The sequence below is a fragment of the Oncorhynchus nerka genome, linkage group LG2, assembly GCF_034236695.1.
Source record: "Oncorhynchus nerka isolate Pitt River linkage group LG2, Oner_Uvic_2.0, whole genome shotgun sequence".
NCBI classification, from domain to species: domain Eukaryota; kingdom Metazoa; phylum Chordata; class Actinopteri; order Salmoniformes; family Salmonidae; genus Oncorhynchus; species Oncorhynchus nerka.
Genome location: NC_088397.1, coordinates 85,474,337 through 85,495,417, shown reverse-complemented (window position 1 = coordinate 85,495,417; position 21,081 = coordinate 85,474,337). Strand labels below are relative to the sequence as shown.

The 21,081-nt window shown below is 41.2% G+C and overlaps 1 protein-coding gene across 1 annotated transcript in view; it reads left to right on the top strand.

Moving 5' to 3' along the window:
• LOC115131827 (alpha-1-syntrophin-like) overlaps positions 1–4,540 on the top strand; it is a 118,701-nt gene extending 114,161 nt beyond the window's left edge. Inside the window, exons 7-8 of the mRNA XM_065004093.1 lie at positions 919–1,106; positions 1,717–4,540. Coding sequence (XP_064860165.1) covers positions 919–1,106; positions 1,717–1,809 — 281 coding nt within the window. The 3' untranslated portion in view covers positions 1,810–4,540. The remainder of the gene's footprint in view (positions 1–918; positions 1,107–1,716) is intronic.
• Positions 4,541–21,081: the final 16,541 nt, after the last annotated feature.

The following is a 21,081-nucleotide window of genomic DNA, read 5'->3' as shown; positions in this document are numbered from 1 at the left end:
TTCCCTTCCTGAAAAGGAATTGAACCCATCTCTAATGTCAAATAATATGCCAGGTCCCACTTAATCAAAACAAACAGCTACAAATACTACATACAGGGCATTCAAAAGTCAACCTGTACTTTCAAAAACATTGTGAATTGATTGATAATCAAGTTAGTGCATGGTTTCGCCTACAAGAGTGTGTCACTATAGCAATTAATCGTTGCTGCAGCACAGGTACTTTTTGGGGCGGCAGGTAGCCTAGTGGTTAGAGTGTTGGGCCAGTAACCAAACGGTTGCTGGATCGAATCCCTGAGCTGAACAGGTAAAAATCTGTCGTTCTGCCATTGAACAAGGCAACCCACTGTTCCCCGGTAGGCCATCATTGTAAATAAAAATTTGTTCTTAACTGACTTGCCTTGTTAAATAAAATAAAAATAAAATAAAAAATTGTTGAAAAGTTACATTTTACGGCTCCAACTGCAATAAATCATCATGAATGGCTGCAAGAAATGACTTAAATGACTTAAATGTAAATGTAAATGCAAGACAGCAGCAGCAAAGACCTTCAGCAAGTATGCAGGTCTGGCTGTTTTATATAGGGTAGTACTGCCCTCTGCTGGCGTTGGGGTGTGTTAAACCATAAAAACAATAAAAAGCCACTCATTGCATTCATATTCACTGTGATAGAACAGATCAGTCAATCAACTACTGTACCTTCAGTATTCAGTTTTGTAAATGGAGTGTTACAGAAACACAGAGCAACCTATAATCAGAACCTTTAGGGGTAGTTTCCTGGTTTTCCTGATCATGGACTAAAAAGCAAGAGAATCTCCATTGAGAATGCTTTTTGGTCGAGCACTAGGCCTAGTCTATGTCTGGAAAAACTGGCCCTTAATGACCAACCTTCCTAATGCCTATATCTGTGGTCCCTGGCAGCCTGCAGCTGGAACGGGAAGGAGTGCAACCTGGGAGTGCACATCGACGAGGGCTTTAGCCTGTTCACTGAGGAGATGGGCATCAGAAAAACGGTGCTCCTCCAGCAACCCTTCGAGCGTCTGCGCATGTCCTCCGATGACGGTGTACACATGATCTTCCTCGACTTTGGAGGGCCAGAGGCGGAGATTGTGAGTTGGATTGTTGACTGAGTGTTTTGCTTGGTGTTGGTTGGTTGGTTTGTCTCTCTCTCTTTCTCCTTTCTCTTTTGTTTTCTCTTTTGTTTACTCTTTCTTTATCTTGCTTCTACTCTCTTTCTCTCTCTCTCTTGCTTCTACTCTCTTTCTCTCTCTCTCTTGCTTCTACTCTCTTTTCTCTCTCTCTCTCTTGCTTCTACTCTCTCTCACTCTTTCTCTCTCTCTCTCTCTCTCTCTCTCTCTCTCTCTGTGTTTTAACAGAGTAGTCATTGTTTGCTATGCTAACATACTGCTCTGCTAACATACTCAACTATAACAACGTCAAAGGTAATTAACATCTCTCTCTCTTCCCTCTGCCTCCCCCTTCCTCTCCCTCTCTCTTCCTCCTTCCCTCTGCCTCCCCTTCCTCTCCCTCTCTTCCTCCTTCCCTCTGCCTCCCCCTTCCTCTCCCTCTCTCTTCCTCCTTCCCTCTGCCTCCCCCTTCCTCTCCCTCTCTCTTCCTCCTTCCCTCTGCCTCCCCCTTCCTCTCCCTCTCTCTTCCTCCTTCCCTCTGCTTCCCCCTTCCTCTCCTCTCTCTTCCTCCTTTCCTCTTCCTCCCTTGCAGCAACTGGACCTCCACTCCTGCCCCAAGACCATGGTGTTCATTATCCACTCCTTCCTCTCTGCTAAGGTCAAGCGGCTAGGCCTGTTAGCATGATAACAGATTGACCTGCAACCCCTCTGCCCACCCTGAAAAACCACCAAACCACCGAAGCGTATTTACACGAAGCCATGACTCTAACATTAGGAGGATGTGATATCACTACAGAGGACCATGTCACCGCTCTGTTTTAAACCGCCACCAAGGGGTTACAACAGACAGCATCAAAAATCATGACGGCTTCTAAATTTGTTACAGAATTTTCCAATGTTACCTGCACTGTTTACTGATTGAATTATTCAGAGAGGTTTGTGTTTTATCATCCTAAATGTACTTTTTTGTTTTGGCCTCCATTTTGAGAAACATTATTTTATGTCTGCTATTAAGGATGTTTTCCAAGTGCTGATTCAGAGCCATTTTGAGTCTCCCTGCATTTCTTTAGTAGATTCATAAATGTTTCCCATAGCCAATATCAACATGAAGATAAACTATATGTCATAAATCTGATTTTAAACTTAACCCCTAAATGGATTATTGCCATTGTTAAGTGAAATTACTAAACAAAAACCCCACTCTCCAACTAACTTGAATGACCTTATGTATAAGAGTACTATGCCTTTGTATCGATACAATATATACATATTTCGACACTATAACTTCTGACACGAAGTTCACCCTCTAGATCATTTTAATTTTAATGAAAGACGGATGGAATAGTTCTAACGTTGATATTACCAGAGCCTTATAGCTGTAGGTGTTTGGACCTAGAAACCTACAGTGCCTTCATAAAGTATAACATTTTTTTTGACTTGTTCCACATTGTGTTGTGTTACAGCCTACATTAAAAATGGATTCAATATTATTTCTCATCCATCTACACACAATACCCTATAATGACAAAGTGAAAACATGTTTTTAGAAATGTTTGCAAATGTATTGAAATGCAGAAATATCTCATTTACATAAGTATTCACCCATGAGATATGTTAGAATCACCTGGATTGTACAATATTTGCACATCATTATTTTTAAAATTCTACAAGCTCTGTCAAGTTGGTTGTTGATCATTGCTAGACAGCCATTTTCAAGTCTTGACCTAACTTTAACCAGGCCACTCAGGATCATTCCATGTTGTCTTGTTAAGCAACTCAACAGCAACAGTTTATATTTGGCCTTTTAGGTTGTTGTCCTGCTGAAAGATGAATTTGTCTCCCAGTGTCTGTTGGAAAGCAGACTGAACCAGGATTTCCTTTAGGATTTTGCCTGTGCTTTGTAGCTCCATTGCAGAGGACAAGCATACCCATAATATAATTCAGCCACCACCATGCTTGAAGATGTGAAAAGTGGTATTCAGTGAGGTGTGTATTTGCCCCAAACATAACGCTTTGTATATAGAACATAACATTAATTTATTTTCCAAGTGTTTTGCCGTATTACTTTAGTGCCTTATTGCGAACAGGATGCATGTTTTGGAATATCTTTATTCTGTACAGGCTTCCTTCTTTTCACTCTGTCATTTAGGTTAGTATTGTGGAGTAACTATAATGTTGTTGATCCATCCTCAGTTATCTCCTATCACAGCCATTAAACTCTGTAACTGTTTTAAAGTCACCATTGCCCTCATGGTGAAATCCCTGAGTGGTTTCCTTCTTCTCCGGCAACTGAGTTAGGAAGGACTCCTGTATCTTTGTATGACTGGGTGTATTGATACACCATCCAAAGTGTAATTAATAACTTCACCATGCTCAAAGGGATGTACAATTTCAGCTTTTTATTTTTACCCATCTACCAATAGGTGCCCTTCTTTGCAAAAGCATTGGAAAACCTCAGGTCTTTGTGGTTGAATATGTTTTTGAAATTCACTGCTCGACTGAGGGACCTTACAGATAATACATAGTATGTGTGGGGTACAGAGATGAGGTCGTCATTCAAAAATCATGTTAAACATTATTATTGCACACAGAGTGAGTCCATGCAACTGATTATGTGACTGTTAATTAAGCACATTTTTACTCCTGAACTTATTTAGGCTTGTCATAACAAAGGGGTTGAATACTTATTGACTCAAGACATTTCAGCTTTTCATTTTCAACAAATTTGTGAACATTTCTAAAAACAATTCCACTTTGACATTATGGGGTATTGTATGTAGGTCAGTGACACAAAATCTCAATTTAATCCATTTTAAATTCAGGCTGTAACACAACAAAATGTGGAAAAAGTCAAGGGGTATGAGTACTTTCTGAAGGAACTGTATGTATATATTTAGGTCTGGGTATAACATTATCAATGAATACATTGATAGTGTTTCATATTGAAACAGCAATGAGTTGTCAGAATATATGCAGCAGGTACTGAGATGATATATTGAAATCGTCCTTACAAAGCTAGTTGAATTTGTCTTAACGACTACAGCCAAAATCACAGATGCATTTGAGAGATATCAGCTTGTTGTGGCGTAATGGTGCGGTTTTCATACAGCTTTAGTCTTTTTGTTAGTGTGTGTATTTCCAGAAATCATCGCAAACCAACTGAAAATGAACAAAAATGGCATCTATATTTTACATGACAATATGTTCAATTGACCCCATTTCTTTTGTGTCAATGGGATATCCACAATTCGTGGCCTTCTCTCTACAATGCTAAACAAACTTATATTAATATATTTCAAAACTAATACTTTTTTGCTTTCACGAATACAAATGTATTGTATATTCTTATTTAAACAAGAGGTGTGCCTTGCAGGGTTGTTTGTATATAAAAGTGTAATAAACTTTGTTAACTTTTACTGTTCTTTATTGGTAGATCTTTAGATTATATTATTTTATTTAACCTTTATTTTAACAGTGAAGACAAATTGAGAACTAGGTCTCTTCAAATGCGCACTGTTTAATAAAACCTAAATATACACACACACACACATATATACAGTGCCTTGTGAAAGTATTCGGCCCCCTTGAACTTTGCGACCTTTTGCCACATTTCAGGCTTCAAACATAAAGATATAAAACTGTATTTTTTTGTGAAGAATCAACAACAAGTGGGACACAATCATGAAGTGGAACGACATTTATTGGATATTTCAAACTTTTTTAACAAAGCAAAAACTGAAAAATTGGGCGTGCAAAATTATTCAGCCCCCTTAAGTTAATACTATGTAGCGCCACCTTTTGCTGCGATTACAGCTGTAAGTCGCTTGGGGTATGTCTCTATCAGTTTTGCACATCGAGAGACTGAAATTTTTTCCCATTCCTCCTGGCAAAACAGCTCGAGCTCAGGTGAGGTTGGATGGAGAGCATTTGTGAACAGCAGTTTTCAGTTCTTTCCACAGATCCTCGATTGGATTCAGGTCTGGACTTTGACTTGGCCATTCTAACACCTGAATATGTTTATTTTTGAACCATTCCATTGTAGATTTTGCTTTATGTTTTGGATCATTGTCTTGTTGGAAGACAAATCTCCGTCCCAGTCTCAGGTCTTTTGCAGACTCCATCAGGTTTTCTTCCAGAATGGTCCTGTATTTGGCTCCATCCATCTTCCCATCAATTTTAACCATCTTCCCTGTCTCTGCTGAAGAAAAGCAGGCCCAAACCATGATGCTGCCACCACCATGTTTGACAGTGGGGATGGTGTGTTCAGGGTGATGAGCTGTGTTGCTTTTACGCCAAACATAACGTTTTGCATTGTTGCCAAAAAGTTCAATTTTGGTTTCATCTGACCAGAGCACCTTCTTCCACATGTTTGGTGTGTCTCCCAGGTGGCTTGTGGCAAACTTTAAACAACACTTTTTATGGATATCTTTAAGAAATGGCTTTCTTCTTGCCACTCTTCCATAAAGGCCAGATTTGTGCAATATACGACTGATTGTTGTCCTATGGACAGAGTCTCCCACCTCAGCTGTAGATCTCTGCAGTTCATCCAGTGATCATGGGCCTCTTGGCTGCATCTCTGATCAGTCTTCTCCTTGTATGAGCTGAAAGTTTAGAGGGACGGCCAGGTCTTGGTAGATTTGCAGTGGTCTGATACTCCTTCCATTTCAATATTATCGCTTGCACAGTGCTCCTTGGGATGTTTAAAGCTTGGGAAATCTTTTTGTATCCAAATCCGCTTTAAACTTCTTCACAACAGTATCTCGGACCTGCCTGGTGTGTTCCTTGTTCTTCATGATGCTCTCTGCGCTTTTAACGGACCTCTGAGACTATCACAGTGCAGGTGCATTTATACAGAGACTTGATTACACACAGGTGGATTGTATTTATCATCATTAGTCATTTAGGTCAACATTGGATCATTCAGAGATCCTCACTGAACTTCTGGAGAGAGTTTGCTGCACTGAAAGTAAAGGGGCTGAATAATTTTGCACGCCCAATTTTTCAGTTTTTGATTTGTTAAAAAAGTTTGAAATATCCAATAAATGTTGTTCCACTTCATGATTGTGTCCCACTTGCGGTTGATTCTTCACAAAAAAATACAGTTTTATATCTTTATGTTTGAAGCCTGAAATGTGGCAAAAGGTCGCAAAGTTCAAGGGGGCCGAATACTTTCGCAAGGCACTGTATATACATACATTGCATCTGGAACATATTCAGACCCTTTCACTTCATCCACATCTTGTTACGTTACAGCCTTATTCTAAAACGCTTTAAATAAAATAATTTCCTCATCAATCTATACACAATACCCCATAATGACAAAGTGAAAACCGGTTCTAACATTTTTGCAAAAAACACAAAAAAATGAAATACCTTATTTAAACAGAAGTATTCAGACCCTTTGATATGAGACTGGAAATTGACTTCAGGCGCATCCTGTTTCCATTGATCATCCTTGATGTTTCTGCAACTTTATTGGGGCCTGCCTGTGGTAAATTAAATTGATGGGACATGATTTGGAAAGGCACACACTGTCTATATAAGGTCCCACAGTTGACAGTGCATGTCAGAGCAAAAATCAAACCATAAGGCCAAAGGAATTGTCCGTAGAGCTCCGAGATAGGATTCAAGGTCCCCAAGAACACAGGGGCCTCCATCATTCTTAAATGGAAGAAGTTTGGAACCACTAAGACTCTTCCTAGAGCTGGTCGCCTGGCCAAACTGAGCAACCGAGGGAGAAGGGCCTTGGTCAAGGAGGTGACCAAGAGCTCCAGAGTTCCTCTGTGGAGATGGGAGAACCTTCCAGAAGGAGAACCCTCTGCAGCACTCCACCAAACAGGTCTTTATGGTAGAGTGGCCAGACAGGAAGCCACTCCTCAGCAAAGGGCACATAAAGGACTCTCAGACCATGAGAAACAAGATTCTCTAGTCTGATGAAACCGAAATTGAACACTTTGGCCTGAATGCCAACTGTCACGTCTGGAGGAATCCTGGCACAATGCCTATGGTGAAGCATGGTGGTAGCAGCATCATGCTGTGGGGATGTTTTCAGCGGCAGGGACTGGGAGATTAGTCAGGATTGAGGAAAGATGAACGGAGCAAAGTACAGAGAGTTTCTTGACAGAAACCTTCTCCAAAGCACTTAGGACCTCAGACTGGGATGAAGGTTCACCTTCCAACAGGACAACGAGAACTGTAGAACCAAGTTCCTACATTTGAATATAAAAATTGATTTTATCAAACAAAACTATGCTACCTTTTATCTCTGGGAGCCTCAGGATGACAAATCAGAGCAAGATTTTTGAATGTAAGTAAAGAGCAAAAAAAAAACGTCCCCTTTTCAGGATTCTGTCTTTCAAAGATAATTTGTAAAAATCCAAATAACTTCACAGATCTTCATTGTAAAGGGTTTAAACACTGTTTCCCATGCTTGTTCAATGAGCTATAAACAATTAATGAACATGTACTTGTGGAACGGTCAATAAGACAATAACAGCTTACAGATGGTGGGCAATTAAGGTCAGAGTTATGAAAACTAAGGACACTAAAGAGTCCTTTCTACTGACTCTGAAAAACACCAAAGGAAAGATGCCCAGGGTCCCTGCTCATCTGCATGAACATGCTTTAGGCATGCTGCAAGAAGGCATGAGGACTGCAGATGTGGCCAGGGCAATAAATTGCAATGTCTGTACTGTGAGACGCCTAAGACAGCGCTACAGGGAGACAGGATGGACAGCTGATCATCCTCACAGTGGCAGACCACGTGTCACAACACCTGCACAGGACCGGTACATCCGAACATCACACCTACGGGACAGGTACAGGATGGCAACAACTGCCTAAGTTACACCAGGAACGCACAATCCCTCCATCAGTGCTCAGACTGTCCTCAATAGGCTGAGAGAGGAATGAACAGAGGGTTTGTAGGCCTGTTGTAAGGCAGGTCCTTACCAGACATCACCAGCAACAACGTCGCCTATGGGTACAAACCCACCATCGCTGGACCAGACAGGACTGGCAAAAAGGGCTCTTCGCTGACGAGTCGCGGTTTTGTCTCACCAGGGGTGATGGTCGGATTCACGTTTATCATCGAAGGAATGAGCGTTACAGCGGGATCGGGATCGAGGTGGAGCATCCGTCATGAACTGGGGTGGTGTGTCACAGCATCATCGGACTGAGCTTGTTATCATCGCAGGCAATCTCAATGCTCTGTGTTACAGGGAAGACATCCTCCTCCCTCATGTGGAACCCTTCCTGCAGGCTCATCCTGACATGACCCTCCAGCATGACAATGCCACCAGCCATACTGCTCGTTCTGTGTGTGATTTCCTGCAAGACAGGAATGTCAGTGAACTGCCATGGCCAGCGAAGAGCCCGGATCTCAATCCTATTGAGAACGTCTGGGACCTATTGGATCGGAGGGTGAGTGCTGGGGCCATTCCCCCCAGAAATGTCTGGGAAGTTGCAGGTGCCTTGGTGGAAGAGTGGGGTAACATCTCATAGCAAGAACTGGCAAATCTGGTGCAGTCCATGAGGAGGAGATGCACTGCAGTACTTAATGCAGCTGGTGGCCACACCAGATACTGTTACTTTTGATTTTGACCCCCCCTTTGTTCAGGGACATATTATTCCATTTCTGCTAGTCACATGTCTGTGGAACTTGTTGAGTTTGTCTCAGTTGTTGAATCCCGTTATGTTCATACAAATATTTACACATGTTAAGTTTGCTGAAAATAAACGCAGTTGACAGTGAGAGGATGTGTCTTTTTTTGCTGAGTTTACATTGATTACATTCACCTCTGAAGGTAATTAACCAGTTGCTGTGATAAAAGCATTTTGTTGTTGTGCAGTCTCCTCAAACAGTTGCATGGTATTTTCACACTGTAATAGCTACTGTAAATTGGACAGGGCAGGTTGATTAACAATAATTTAAGTTTTCTGCCCATATAAGACATGTCTATGTCCTGGAAAGTTTGCTGTTACTTTTTTACATTCTAGTCACATTAGCGCACGTTAGCAACAACCGTTCGGTTTAGGGACACCGATAGAGGTTAATGATAAGAAAAGGCAGATAAACAAAACAGGAGAAGCGTACTGAACATGAACAAAACCAATACAGCCTGATAACTGAGGGCTACATAAAGGGAGAGTAATCAAGGTAATGATGATTGCCAGGACTGGTGGATAGTAGACCGGCGTCGTTGAGCAGGGAGCGGTAGTACACATGACAGCAGGGAACATGTTCGATTGGAGAACCATCTAATGAGTGAACATGTAGTTCATCTGAAACCTTTTTACGAGAGTTTAAAAACAACGTGTTTTAAATCAGCTAGGGATTCCTGCATTGCTATAAAATCTGACTGTAGTTTTGACAGATCAACAGTCGGGGCAATAGCAGACATAATACTATCATCCGAATATAGATCAAGTTTACAATTCTTAACAGATTGACCAATGGTGTTTTTGTAAATAGGGAACAGAACAGGTCCCAAAATCAACCCCTCTGGTACACCTTTATGTACTTCAAGAAATGTACACTAACCCCATCAATCATGATGGCCGGAGTTCTGTCACTAAGATAATCGCGAAACCAAGTAGGAGTCAGAGCTCAGGCCTATCGAGAACAACTTATTCAATAAAACAACATGATCAACAGTATCAAAGCTTTTGACAGGTCCACAAACAAAGCAGAACATTTCATTGTAGTGTCAAACCTTTGACAAGATCATTAACAACTAAAGTGGGCACTGTAATAGTACTGTACTATGCCTAGGACTAAACCCTGATTGATTTGCATTCAAAATATATACTTGTGTATTGATTTTAAAGAAAGGCATTGATGTTTATGGTTAGGTACACATTGGTGCATTGGTGCAACTGACACTGCTTTTTTCGCGAATGTGCTTGTTAAATCATCACCCGTTTGGTGAAGTAGTTAGCTAGTGATTATGTTATGATTGATTGGTTTTATAAGACAAGTTTAATACTACTAGCAACTTACCTTGGCTTCATGCTGCCCTCGCGTAACAGGTAGTCAGCCTGCCACTCAGGCTCCTCGTGGAGTGCAATGTAAGGCAGGTGGTTAGAACATTGGACTAGTAACCGAAAGGTTGCAAGATCGAATCCCGAGATGACAAGGTAAGGTCTGTTGTTCTGCCCCTGAACAAGACAGTTAACCCACTGTTCCTAGGCCGTCATTGAAAATAAGAATGTGTTCTTAATTAACTGACTTGCCTAGTTAAATAAAGGGAAAAAAAGAATCGGGCCCTAATTTATCGGCCATTCCGATTAATCGGTCGACCTCTAATATGGAGTCTCCAACTCAAACAAGCTACGTTCAATAAGTGGTTGCAGGCCCTACCTGATGGTTGATATTGCTTGTATAGAACTGCACCATTTGGTCTATCCCTATTAGTAATAGAAGGAGTAGAAATGGGAATTACTTTTCCACCGTTAGCATCATAGGGCCTGAGGCCGCAGCCAATGTCAATAGGAACTCTCAGAGTAACCAATGATGGGATGTTATAAACTGACTTACATACATGGGCTTTGGTTGCTATCGTGCAACATCCCAAGCCCTACGTGATTTGAAAACCGAGGGGTATTCAAGTTTATGGAATTTACATTTGAACTAAAAGCACTGGGTGAGCAGCCCACAGTGGGCTTTTCTTTTGAGCTTTACAACAGCAGATCTTAAAGAGGAGTTCAAAAGAATGGGAACAAGATTACAACTGACAACACCAGTGGCAATATAGACAACAGTACGACGATAACGCTTGGATGGGAAGTATTACCTGAGCGGGGCTTGGTCTGTCTCTGAGTCAATGTCTTAATTAACGTGGCCTTGAAATCATATGAGTATGATTGACAAGCTACATATGTAATGAAGGTCCCGCCCCCAAAAGTGCAGTAATTGCAGTGTACTGTTTTTTTGGACGCAGTACTTGCCACAATAACTGCAGTACAAGTTACACTGCACTGTAACTGCAATCTTTTTTCCTAAGAGACGTGCGGCCAATCAGGGATGCGAACCGCTGTCCACATCAACACTATATGAAATCTAAGTTTATTGGTCACATACACATGGTTAGCAGATGTCCCGTCGATGTGGGTGGAGGTGATATGATCCTTGACTAGTCTCTCAATGCACTTCATGATCACAGAAGTGAGTGCAACGGGGCGATAGTCATTTAGCTCAGTTACCTTAGCTTTCTTGGGAACTGGAACAATGATGGCCATCTTGAAGTATGTGGGAACAGCAGACTGGGATAAGGATTGACTGAATATGTCCGTAAACACACCAGCCAGCTGGTTTGCGCATGCCCTGAGGATGCGACTATGGATGCCGTCTGGGCTGGCAGCCTTGCAAGGGTTAATACGTTTAAACGTTTTACTCACGTTGGCCACGGAGAAGGAGACCCCATAGGCTTTGGTAGCGGGCCGTGACAGTGGCGCTGTATTGTCCTCAAAGCGAGCAAAGAATTTGTTTATTTTGTCTGGGAGCAAGACGTCGATGTGCGCGACGGGGCTGGTTTTCTTTTTGTATCCGTGATTGACTGTAGACCCTGCCACATACCTCTCGTGTTTGAGCTGTTGAATTGCGACTCTACTTTGTCTCTATACTGACGCTTTGCTTGTTTGATTGCCTTGCGGAGGGAATAGCTGCACTGTTTGTATTCGGTCATGTTTCCAGTCGCCTTGCCATGATTAAAAGTGGTGGTTCGTGCTTTCAGTTTTGTGCGAATACTGTCATCAATACACTGTTGCTGGTTAGAAAAGGTTTTAATAGTCAGAGTGGGTACGAGATCTCCGATGCACTTGACAATAAACTCTCTCACCGAGTCCGCATGTATCCGGAACATATCCCAGACCACGTGATCGAAGCAATCTTGAAGCGTGGAATCTGATTGGTCAGACTAGCGTTGGATAGACCTGAGCATGGGCGTTTCCTGTTTTATTTTCTGTCTATAGGCTGGGAGCAGCAAAATGGAGTCATGGTCAGATTTGCTAAGGCAGTGCAGGAGAGGGCTTTGTATGCATCGTGGAAGTTAGAGTAGCAATGAACCAGAATGCTACCAGCTCGTGTAGTGCATTCGATATGCTGATAGAATTTAGGGAGTCTCATTCTCAGGTTAGCTTTGTTAAAATCCCCAGCTACAATAAATGCGGCCTCAGGATGTATGGTTTCCAGTTTACATTGAGGCCAGTGAAGTTCTTTCAAGGCCGAAAAGGTATCTGCTCTTGGAAGATAATGCGGTCAGCATTTGTAAGGAATTCTAGGTCAGGTGAACAAAAGGACTTGAGTTCCTGTATGTTGTTATGCTTACACCATGAGTCGTTAATCATGAGGCATACACCCCCGCCATTCTTACCAGAGAGATGTTTGTTTCTGTCGGTGCGATCCGTGAAGAAACCGGGTGGCTATACCGACTCTGACAACATGTCCCGAGTGAGCCATGTTTCCGTGAAACAGAGAATGTTACAATCTCTGATGTCTCTCTGGAAGGAAACCCGTGCCCTAATTTCATCGACCTTGTTATCTAGAGATTGGACATTGGCGAGTAATATGCTCGGAAGCGGTGGATGGTGTGCTCGCCTTCAGAGTCTGACCAGTAGACCGCTCCGTCTGCCTCTCCTGCGGCGACCGCGTTGTTTTGGGTCGGCCTCTGGGATTAGATCCAATGTCCAGGGTGGAGGTCTGAACAAAGGATCCGCTTCGGGAAAGACGTATTCCTGCTCGTAATGTTGGTAAATTGACATCGCTTTTATATTTAATAGTTCTTCCTGGCTGTATGTAATAACACTTGAGATGTTCTAGGCTAACAATGTAAGAAACAAAAAAAAGAAATAACTGCATAGTTTCTTAAGGACCAGAAGCGAGGTGACCATCTCTGTCGGCGCCATCTCACGTTTATGATCAAATCCACAAACCAGTGTGTTTACCAAAACGAACAGCGAAAATGCTGATTCAAAATCACCAAAACTGAGAGCTTTTTACTGTATGGGATAATCCTCTTAAAATCATAGGCAAGATTTGCTCGTGGCGTCAAACAAAGTAACGATCGACTGAGTTCTCATTGGATGGACAAGGCTATTTTATTCCTTTCCTCACCAGTAATTTAGTCTTCTTCAATTCAATACTGTGCTTCACGGTCAAAGACATTCACAAAATTGCTTTGCTTATACAACAGACGTGTGCAGTCTCAGAACCAGTGGGTAGTCTGACAGTTTATTAACTCAAATCAAATTGGCCCCAGCCACAACAGCTAAGGTGGTGATTGCATTCCAAATGGCACTCTATTCCCTATGTAGTTCACTATGTAAGGATATGTAGTGTGCACTATGTGTAGGCCAAAATATGTAGTCACTATAGGCCAAAAGTAGTCGATGTAAGGATGTGTAGTGCACTATGTAAGGATATGTAGTGTGCACTATAGGCCAAAAGTAGTCCACGATGTAAGGATGTGTAGTGCACTATGTAAGGATATGTAGTGTGCACTATAGGCCAAAAGTAGTCCACGATGTAAGGATGTGTAGTGCACTATGTAAGGATATGTAGTGTGCACTATAGGCCAAAAGTAGTCCACGATGTAAGGATGTGTAGTGTACTATGTAAGGATATGTAGTGTGCACTATAGGTCAAAAGTAGTCCACGATGTAAGGATGTGTAGTTTACAATGTAAGGATATGTAGTGTGCACTATAGGTCAAAAGTAGTCCACGATGTAAGGATGTGTAGTGTACTATAGGCCTGTGGTCAAAAGTAGTCCACGATGTAAGGATGTGTAGTGTACTATAGGCCTGTGGTCAAAAGTAGTCCACGATGTAAGGATGTGTAGTGTACTATAGGCCTGTGGTCAAAAGTAGTCCACGATGTAAGGATGTGTAGTGTACTATAGGCCTGTGGTCAAAAGTAGTCCACGATGTAAGGATGTGTAGTGTACTATAGGCCTGTGGTCAAAAGTAGTCCACGATGTAAGGATGTGTAGTGGTCAAAAGTAGTCCACGATGTAAGGATGTGTAGTGGTCAAAAGTAGTCCACGATGTAAGGATGTGTAGTGGTCAAAAGTAGTCCACGATGTAAGGATGTGTAGTGGTCAAAAGTAGTCCACGATGTAAGGATGTGTAGTGGTCAAAAGTAGTCCACGATGTAAGGATGTGTAGTGGTCAAAAGTAGTCCATGTGTAAAGATATGTATTGCCATTTAGGCCGAACATGATGGCTTTACAATCTACTGCTGACGGAACAGTAGGGTATCCATGAAGTGTAATAACCCTTGCCATTGTAAATCACTATTGCAAATAACATCTCCTTTTAGATTTTTACAGTAATGGCACAATGTCAGTGAAGGACAGGCTGCGCATGCCAGTAAATCTAGTCTCAGTGGCTTCACTAGCTCCATGGCACAACAAAGAGAGAGAATAATAATAATACTGTATATAAGACTAAATCAGAATGGAGAATCCATATTAGCCCCCCTAGCTGTGGTTGAGAGGTTGCCATGGCAACTGGGAGTCTAGGAGATTGGCAGCGGCCTCAGTGTTCTATCCGTTAGCTGGAAAAATTGCCAATCATCCCGTTAGATCCGCCATCTGAAAGGAAGGCCGCGGAAGATTGTGTAAATATATTTTTATTAAAAAATGGGAGGCCACTTACAAGAGAGTGAGAAGAAGAGGAAAATTGGTGGCAGCGGTGGAATCCACATCAGTATTCAGCAAAGGTCACATCGGGCTTTTTACAATTATAGCTAGGCGTTGTCTGGAGCACTTGAAAAAAATACAGTCAGACAAAGGATTAGGATATTGATATATTGATATTAATATATTTCTATGTCTATAGAGATTCTCCCAATGTATTTGTCACTTAATTTGCCGATATTATTAGCTACTCTCATGCGATGAATATAGAAATGTATTGTAATAAATACCTTAAACTGAATAAGGGAGGATAACGTACAGAGTTGAATCTGTTGCCACTACAGACAGTTGGACAGACTCATGCACTATCCTTGTCAGGCTAATAGCTGTACAGCCATGTCCACCACCAGCCAAACACTGCTAGGCTTCAAAGGCCCAGGCAGAAGCTATACGAACCTCTCTACCTGTCTATACTAAATACTAACCTCTCTACCTGTCAATGCTAACTTCTCTACCTGCCTATACTAACCTCTCTACCTGTCTATACTAACCTCTCTACCTGTCTATAGTAACCTCTCTACCTGCCTATACTAACCTCTCTACCTGTCTATACTAACCTCTCTACCTGTCTATACTAACCTCTCAGCCTGTCTATACTAACCTCTCAGCCTGTCTATACTAACCTCTCTACCTGTCTATACTAACCTCTCTACCTGTCTATACTAACCTCTCATCCTGTCTATACTAACCTCTCTACCTGCCTATACTAACCTCTTTACCTACCTATACTAACCACTCTACCTGTCTATACTAACCTCTCTACCTGTCTATACTAACCTCTCTACCTGTCTATACTAACCTCTCTACCTGTCAATACAAACTTCTCTACCTTTCTATACTAGCCTCTCTACCTGCCTATACTAACCTCTCTACCTGTCTATACTAACCTCTCTACCTGTCAATACAAACTTCTCTACCTTTCTATACTAGCCTCTCTACCTGTCTATACTAACCTCTCTACCTTTCTATACTAACCTCTCTACCTGTCAATACTAACCTCTCTACTTGTCTATACTAACCTCTCTACTTGTCTATACTAACCGCTCTACTTGTCTATACTAACCTCTCTACCTGTCTATACTAACCTCTCTACCTTTCTATACTAACCTCTCTACCTGTCAATACTAACCTCTCTACTTGTCTATACTAACCTCTCTACTTGTCTATACTAACCACTCTACTTGTCTATACTAACCTCTCTACCTGTCTATACTAACCTCTCTACCTTTCTATACTAACCTCTCTACCTGTCAATACTAACCTCTCTACTTGTCTATACTAACCTCTCTACCTGTCAATACTAACCTCTCTACTTGTCTATACGAACCTCTCTACCTGTCAATACAAACCTCTACCTTTCTATACTAACCTCTCTACCTGTCAATACTAACCTCTCTACTTGTCTATACTAACCTCTCTACCTGTCAATACTAACCTCTCTACTTGTCTATACTAACCTCTCTACCTGTCAATACAAACTTCTCTACCTTTCTATACTAGCCTCTCATCCTGTCTATACTAACCTCTCTACCTGTCTATACTAACCTCTCTACCTGTCAACACTAGCCTCTCTAACTGTCTATTCTAACCTCTCTACCTGTCTATACTAACCTCTCTACCGGCCCATACTAACCTCTCTAACTGTCTATACTAACCTCTACTTGTCTATACTAACCTCTCTACCTGCCTATACTAAACTCTCTACCTGTCAATACTAACCTTTCACCCTGTCTATACTAACCTCTCTACCTTTCTATACTAACCTCTCTACCTGTCTATACTAACCTCTCTATCTGTCTATACTAACCTCTCTACCTGTCTATACTAACCTCTCAGCCTGTCTATACTAACCTCTCTACCTGTCAATACTAACCTCTCTACCTGTCTATACTAACCTCTCTACCTGTCTATACTAACCTCTCTACCTGTCAATACAAACTTCTCTACCTTTCTATACTAGCCTCTCTACCTGCCTATACTAACCTCTCTACCTGTCTATACTAACCTCTCTACCTGTCTATACTAACCTCTCTACCTTTCTATACTAACCTCTCTACTTGTCAATACTAACCTCTCTACTTGTCTATACTAACCGCTCTACTTGTCTATACTAGCCTCTCTACCTGTCTATACTAACCTCTCTACCTTTCTATACTAACCTCTCTACCTGTCAATACTAACCTCTCTACCTTGTCTATACTAACCTCTCTAGCCTGTCAATACTAACCTCTCTACCTGTCAATACTAACCTCTCTACCTGTCTATACTAACCTCTCTACCTGTCTATACTAACCTCTCTACCTGTCAATACAAACTTCTCTACCTTTCTATACTAGCCTCTCTACCTGTCTATACTAACCTCTCTACCTGTCTATACTAAACTCTCTACCTGTCAATACTAACCTCTCTACTTGTCTATACTAACCTCTCTACTTGTCTATACTAACCGCTCTACTTGTCTATACTAACCTCTCTACCTGTCTATACTAACCTCTCTACCTTTCTATACTAACCTCTCTACCTGTCAATACTAACCTCTCTACTTGTCTATACTAACCTATCTACCTGTCAATACTAACCTCTCTACTTGTCTATACTAACCTCTCTACCTGTCTATAGTAACCTCTCTACCTGTCAATACTATATACTAACCTCTACCTGTCAATACAAACTACCTGTCTATACTAACCTCTCTACCTGCCTATACTAAACTCTCTACATTTCTATACTAACCTGTGTACCTGTCAATACTATATACTAACCTCTCTACCTGTCTATACTAACCTCTCTATCTGTCTAACTAACCTCTCTACCTGTCTATACTAAACTCTCTACATTTCTATACTAACCTCTGTACCTGTCAATACTATATACTAACCTCTCTACCTGTCTATACTAACCTCTCTACTGTCTATACTAACCTCTCAGCCTGTCTATACTAACCTCTCTACCTGTCAATACTAACCTCTCTACCTGTCTATACTAACCTCTCTACCTGTCTATACTAACCTCTCATCCTGTCTATACTAACCTCTCTACCTGTCTATACTAAATACTAACCTATCATCCTGTCTATACTAACCTCTCTACCTGTCTATAGTAACCTCTCTACCTGTCTATACTAAATACTAACCTCTCTACCTGTCTATACAAACCTCTCTACCTGTCTATACTAACCTCTAATCCTGTCTATACTAACCTCTCTACCTGCCTATACTAACCTCTTTACCTACCTATACTAACCACTCTACCTGTCTATACTAACCTCTCTACCTGTCTATACTAACCTCTCTACCTGTCTATACTAACCTCTCTACCTGTCAATACAAACTTCTCTACCTTTCTATACTAGCCTCTCTACCTGCCTATACTAACCTCTCTACCTGTCTATACTAACCTCTCTACCTTTCTATACTAACCTCTCTACCTGTCAATACTAACCTCTCTACTTGTCTATACTAACCTCTCTACTTGTCTATACTAACCGCTCTACTTGTCTATACTAACCTCTCTACCTGTCTATACTAACCTCTCTACCTTTCTATACTAACCTCTCTACCTGTCAATACTAACCTCTCTACTTGTCTATACTAACCTCTCTACCTGTCAATACTAACCTCTCTACTTGTCTATACGAACCTCTACCTGTCAATACAAACCTCTACCTTTCTATACTAACCTCTCTACCTGTCAATACTAACCTCTCTACTTGCCTATACTAACCTCTCTACCTGTCAATACTAACCTCTCTACTTGTCTATACTAACCTCTCTACCTGTCAATACAAACTTCTCTACCTTTCTATACTAGCCTCTCATCCTGTCTATACTAACCTCTCTACCTGTCTATACTAACCTCTCTACCTGTCAACACTAGCCTCTCTAACTGTCTATTCTAACCTCTCTACCTGTCTATACTAACCTCTCTACCGTCTATACTAACCTCTCTAACTGTCTATACTAACCTCTACTTGTCTATACTAACCTCTCTACCTGCCTATACTAATCTCTCTACCTGTCTATACTAACCTCTCTACCTGTCTATACTAACCTCTCTACCTGTCTATACTAACCTCTCATCCTGCCTATACTAACCTATCTACCTGTCTATACTAACCTCTCTACCTGTCTATACTAACCTCTCAGCCTGTCTATACTAACCTCTCTACCTGTCAATACTAACCTCTCTACCTGTCTATACTAACCTCTCTACCTGTCAATACAAACTTCTCTACCTTTCTATACTAACCTCTCTACCTGTCAATACTAACCTTTCACCCTGTCTATACTAACCTCTCTACCTGTCTATACTAACCTCTCTACCTGTCTATACTAACCTCTCTATCTGTCTATACTAACCTCTCTACCTGTCTATACTAACCTCTCAGCCTGTCTATACTAACCTCTCTACATGTCAATACTAACCTCTCTACCTGTCTATACTAACCTCTCTACCTGTCTATACTAACTCTCTACCTGTCAATACAAACTTCTCTACCTTTCTATACTAGCCTCTCTACCTGCCTATACTAACCTCTCTACCTGTCTATACTAACCTCTCTACCTGTCTATACTAACCTCTCTACCTTTCTATACTAACCTCTCTAGTTGTCTATACTAACCTCTCTACTTGTCTATACTAACCGCTCTACTTGTCTATACTAACCTCTCTACCTGTCAATACTAACCTCTCTACTTGTCTATACTAACCTCTCTACCTGTCTATACTAACCTCTCTACTTGTCTATACTAACCGCTCTACCTGTCTATAGTAACCTCTCTACCTGTCAATACTATATACTAACCTACCTAATACAAACTTCCTACCTTTCTATACTAACCTGCCTATACTAAACTCTCTACATTTCTATACTAACCTCTCTACCTGTTTACACTAACCTCTCTACCTGTCTATACTAACCTCTCAGCCTGTCTATACTAACCTCTCAGCCTGTCTATACTAACCTCTCTACCTGTCAATACTAACCTCTCTACCTGTCTATACTAACCTCTCTACCTGTCTATACTAACCTCTCAGCCTGTCTATACTAACCTCTCTACCTGTCAATACTAACCTCTCTACCTGTCTATACTAACCTCTCTACCTGTCTATACTAACCTCTCTACCTGTCAATACAAACTTCTCTACCTTTCTATACTAGCCTCTCTACCTGCCTATACTAACCTCTCTACCTGTCTATACTAACCTCTCTACCTGTCAATACAAACTTCTACCTTTCTATACTAGCCTTCTACCTGTCTATACTAACCTCTCTACCTGTCTATACTAACCTCTCTACCTGTCAATACTAACCTCTCTACTTGTCTATACTAACCTCTCTACTTGTCTATACTAACCGCCTCTACTTGTCTATACTAACCTCTCTACCTGTCTATACTAACCTCTCTACCTTTCAATACTAACCTCTACCTGTCTATACTAACCTCTCTACTTGTCTATACTAACCTCTCAGCCTGTCTATACTAACCTCTCTACCTGTCAATACTAACCTCTACCTGTCTATACTAACCTCTCTACCTGTCTATACTAACCTCTCTACCTGTCAATACAAACTTCTCTACCTTTCTATACTAGCCTCTCTACCTGCCTATACTAACCTCTCTACCTGTCTATACTAACCTCTCTACCTGTCAATACAAACTTCTCTACCTTTCTATACTAGCCTCTCTACCTGTCTATACTAACCTCTCTACCTGTCTATACTAAACTCTCTACCTGTCAATACTAACCTCTCTACTTGTCTATACTAACCTCTACTTGTCTATACTAACCGCTCTACTTGTCTATACTAACCTCTCTACCTGTCTATACTAACCTCTCTACTTGTCTATACTAATCGCTCTACTTGTCTATACTAACCTCTCTACCTGTCTATACTAACCTCTCTACCTTCTATACTAACCTCTCTACCTGTCAATACTAACCTCTACTTGTCTATACTAACCTCTCTACCTGTCAATACTAACCTCTCTACCTGTCTATACTAACCTCTCTACTTGTCTATACTAACCGCTCTACCTGTCTATAGTAACCTCTCTACCTGTCAATACCATATACTAACCTCTCTACCTGTCAATACAAACTTCTCTACCTTTCTATACTAACCTCTCTACCTGCCTATACTAAACTCTCTACATTTCTATACTAACCTGTGTACCTGTCAATACTATATACTAACCTCTACCTGTCTATACTAACCTCTCTATCTGTCTATACTAACCTCTCTACCTGTCTATACTA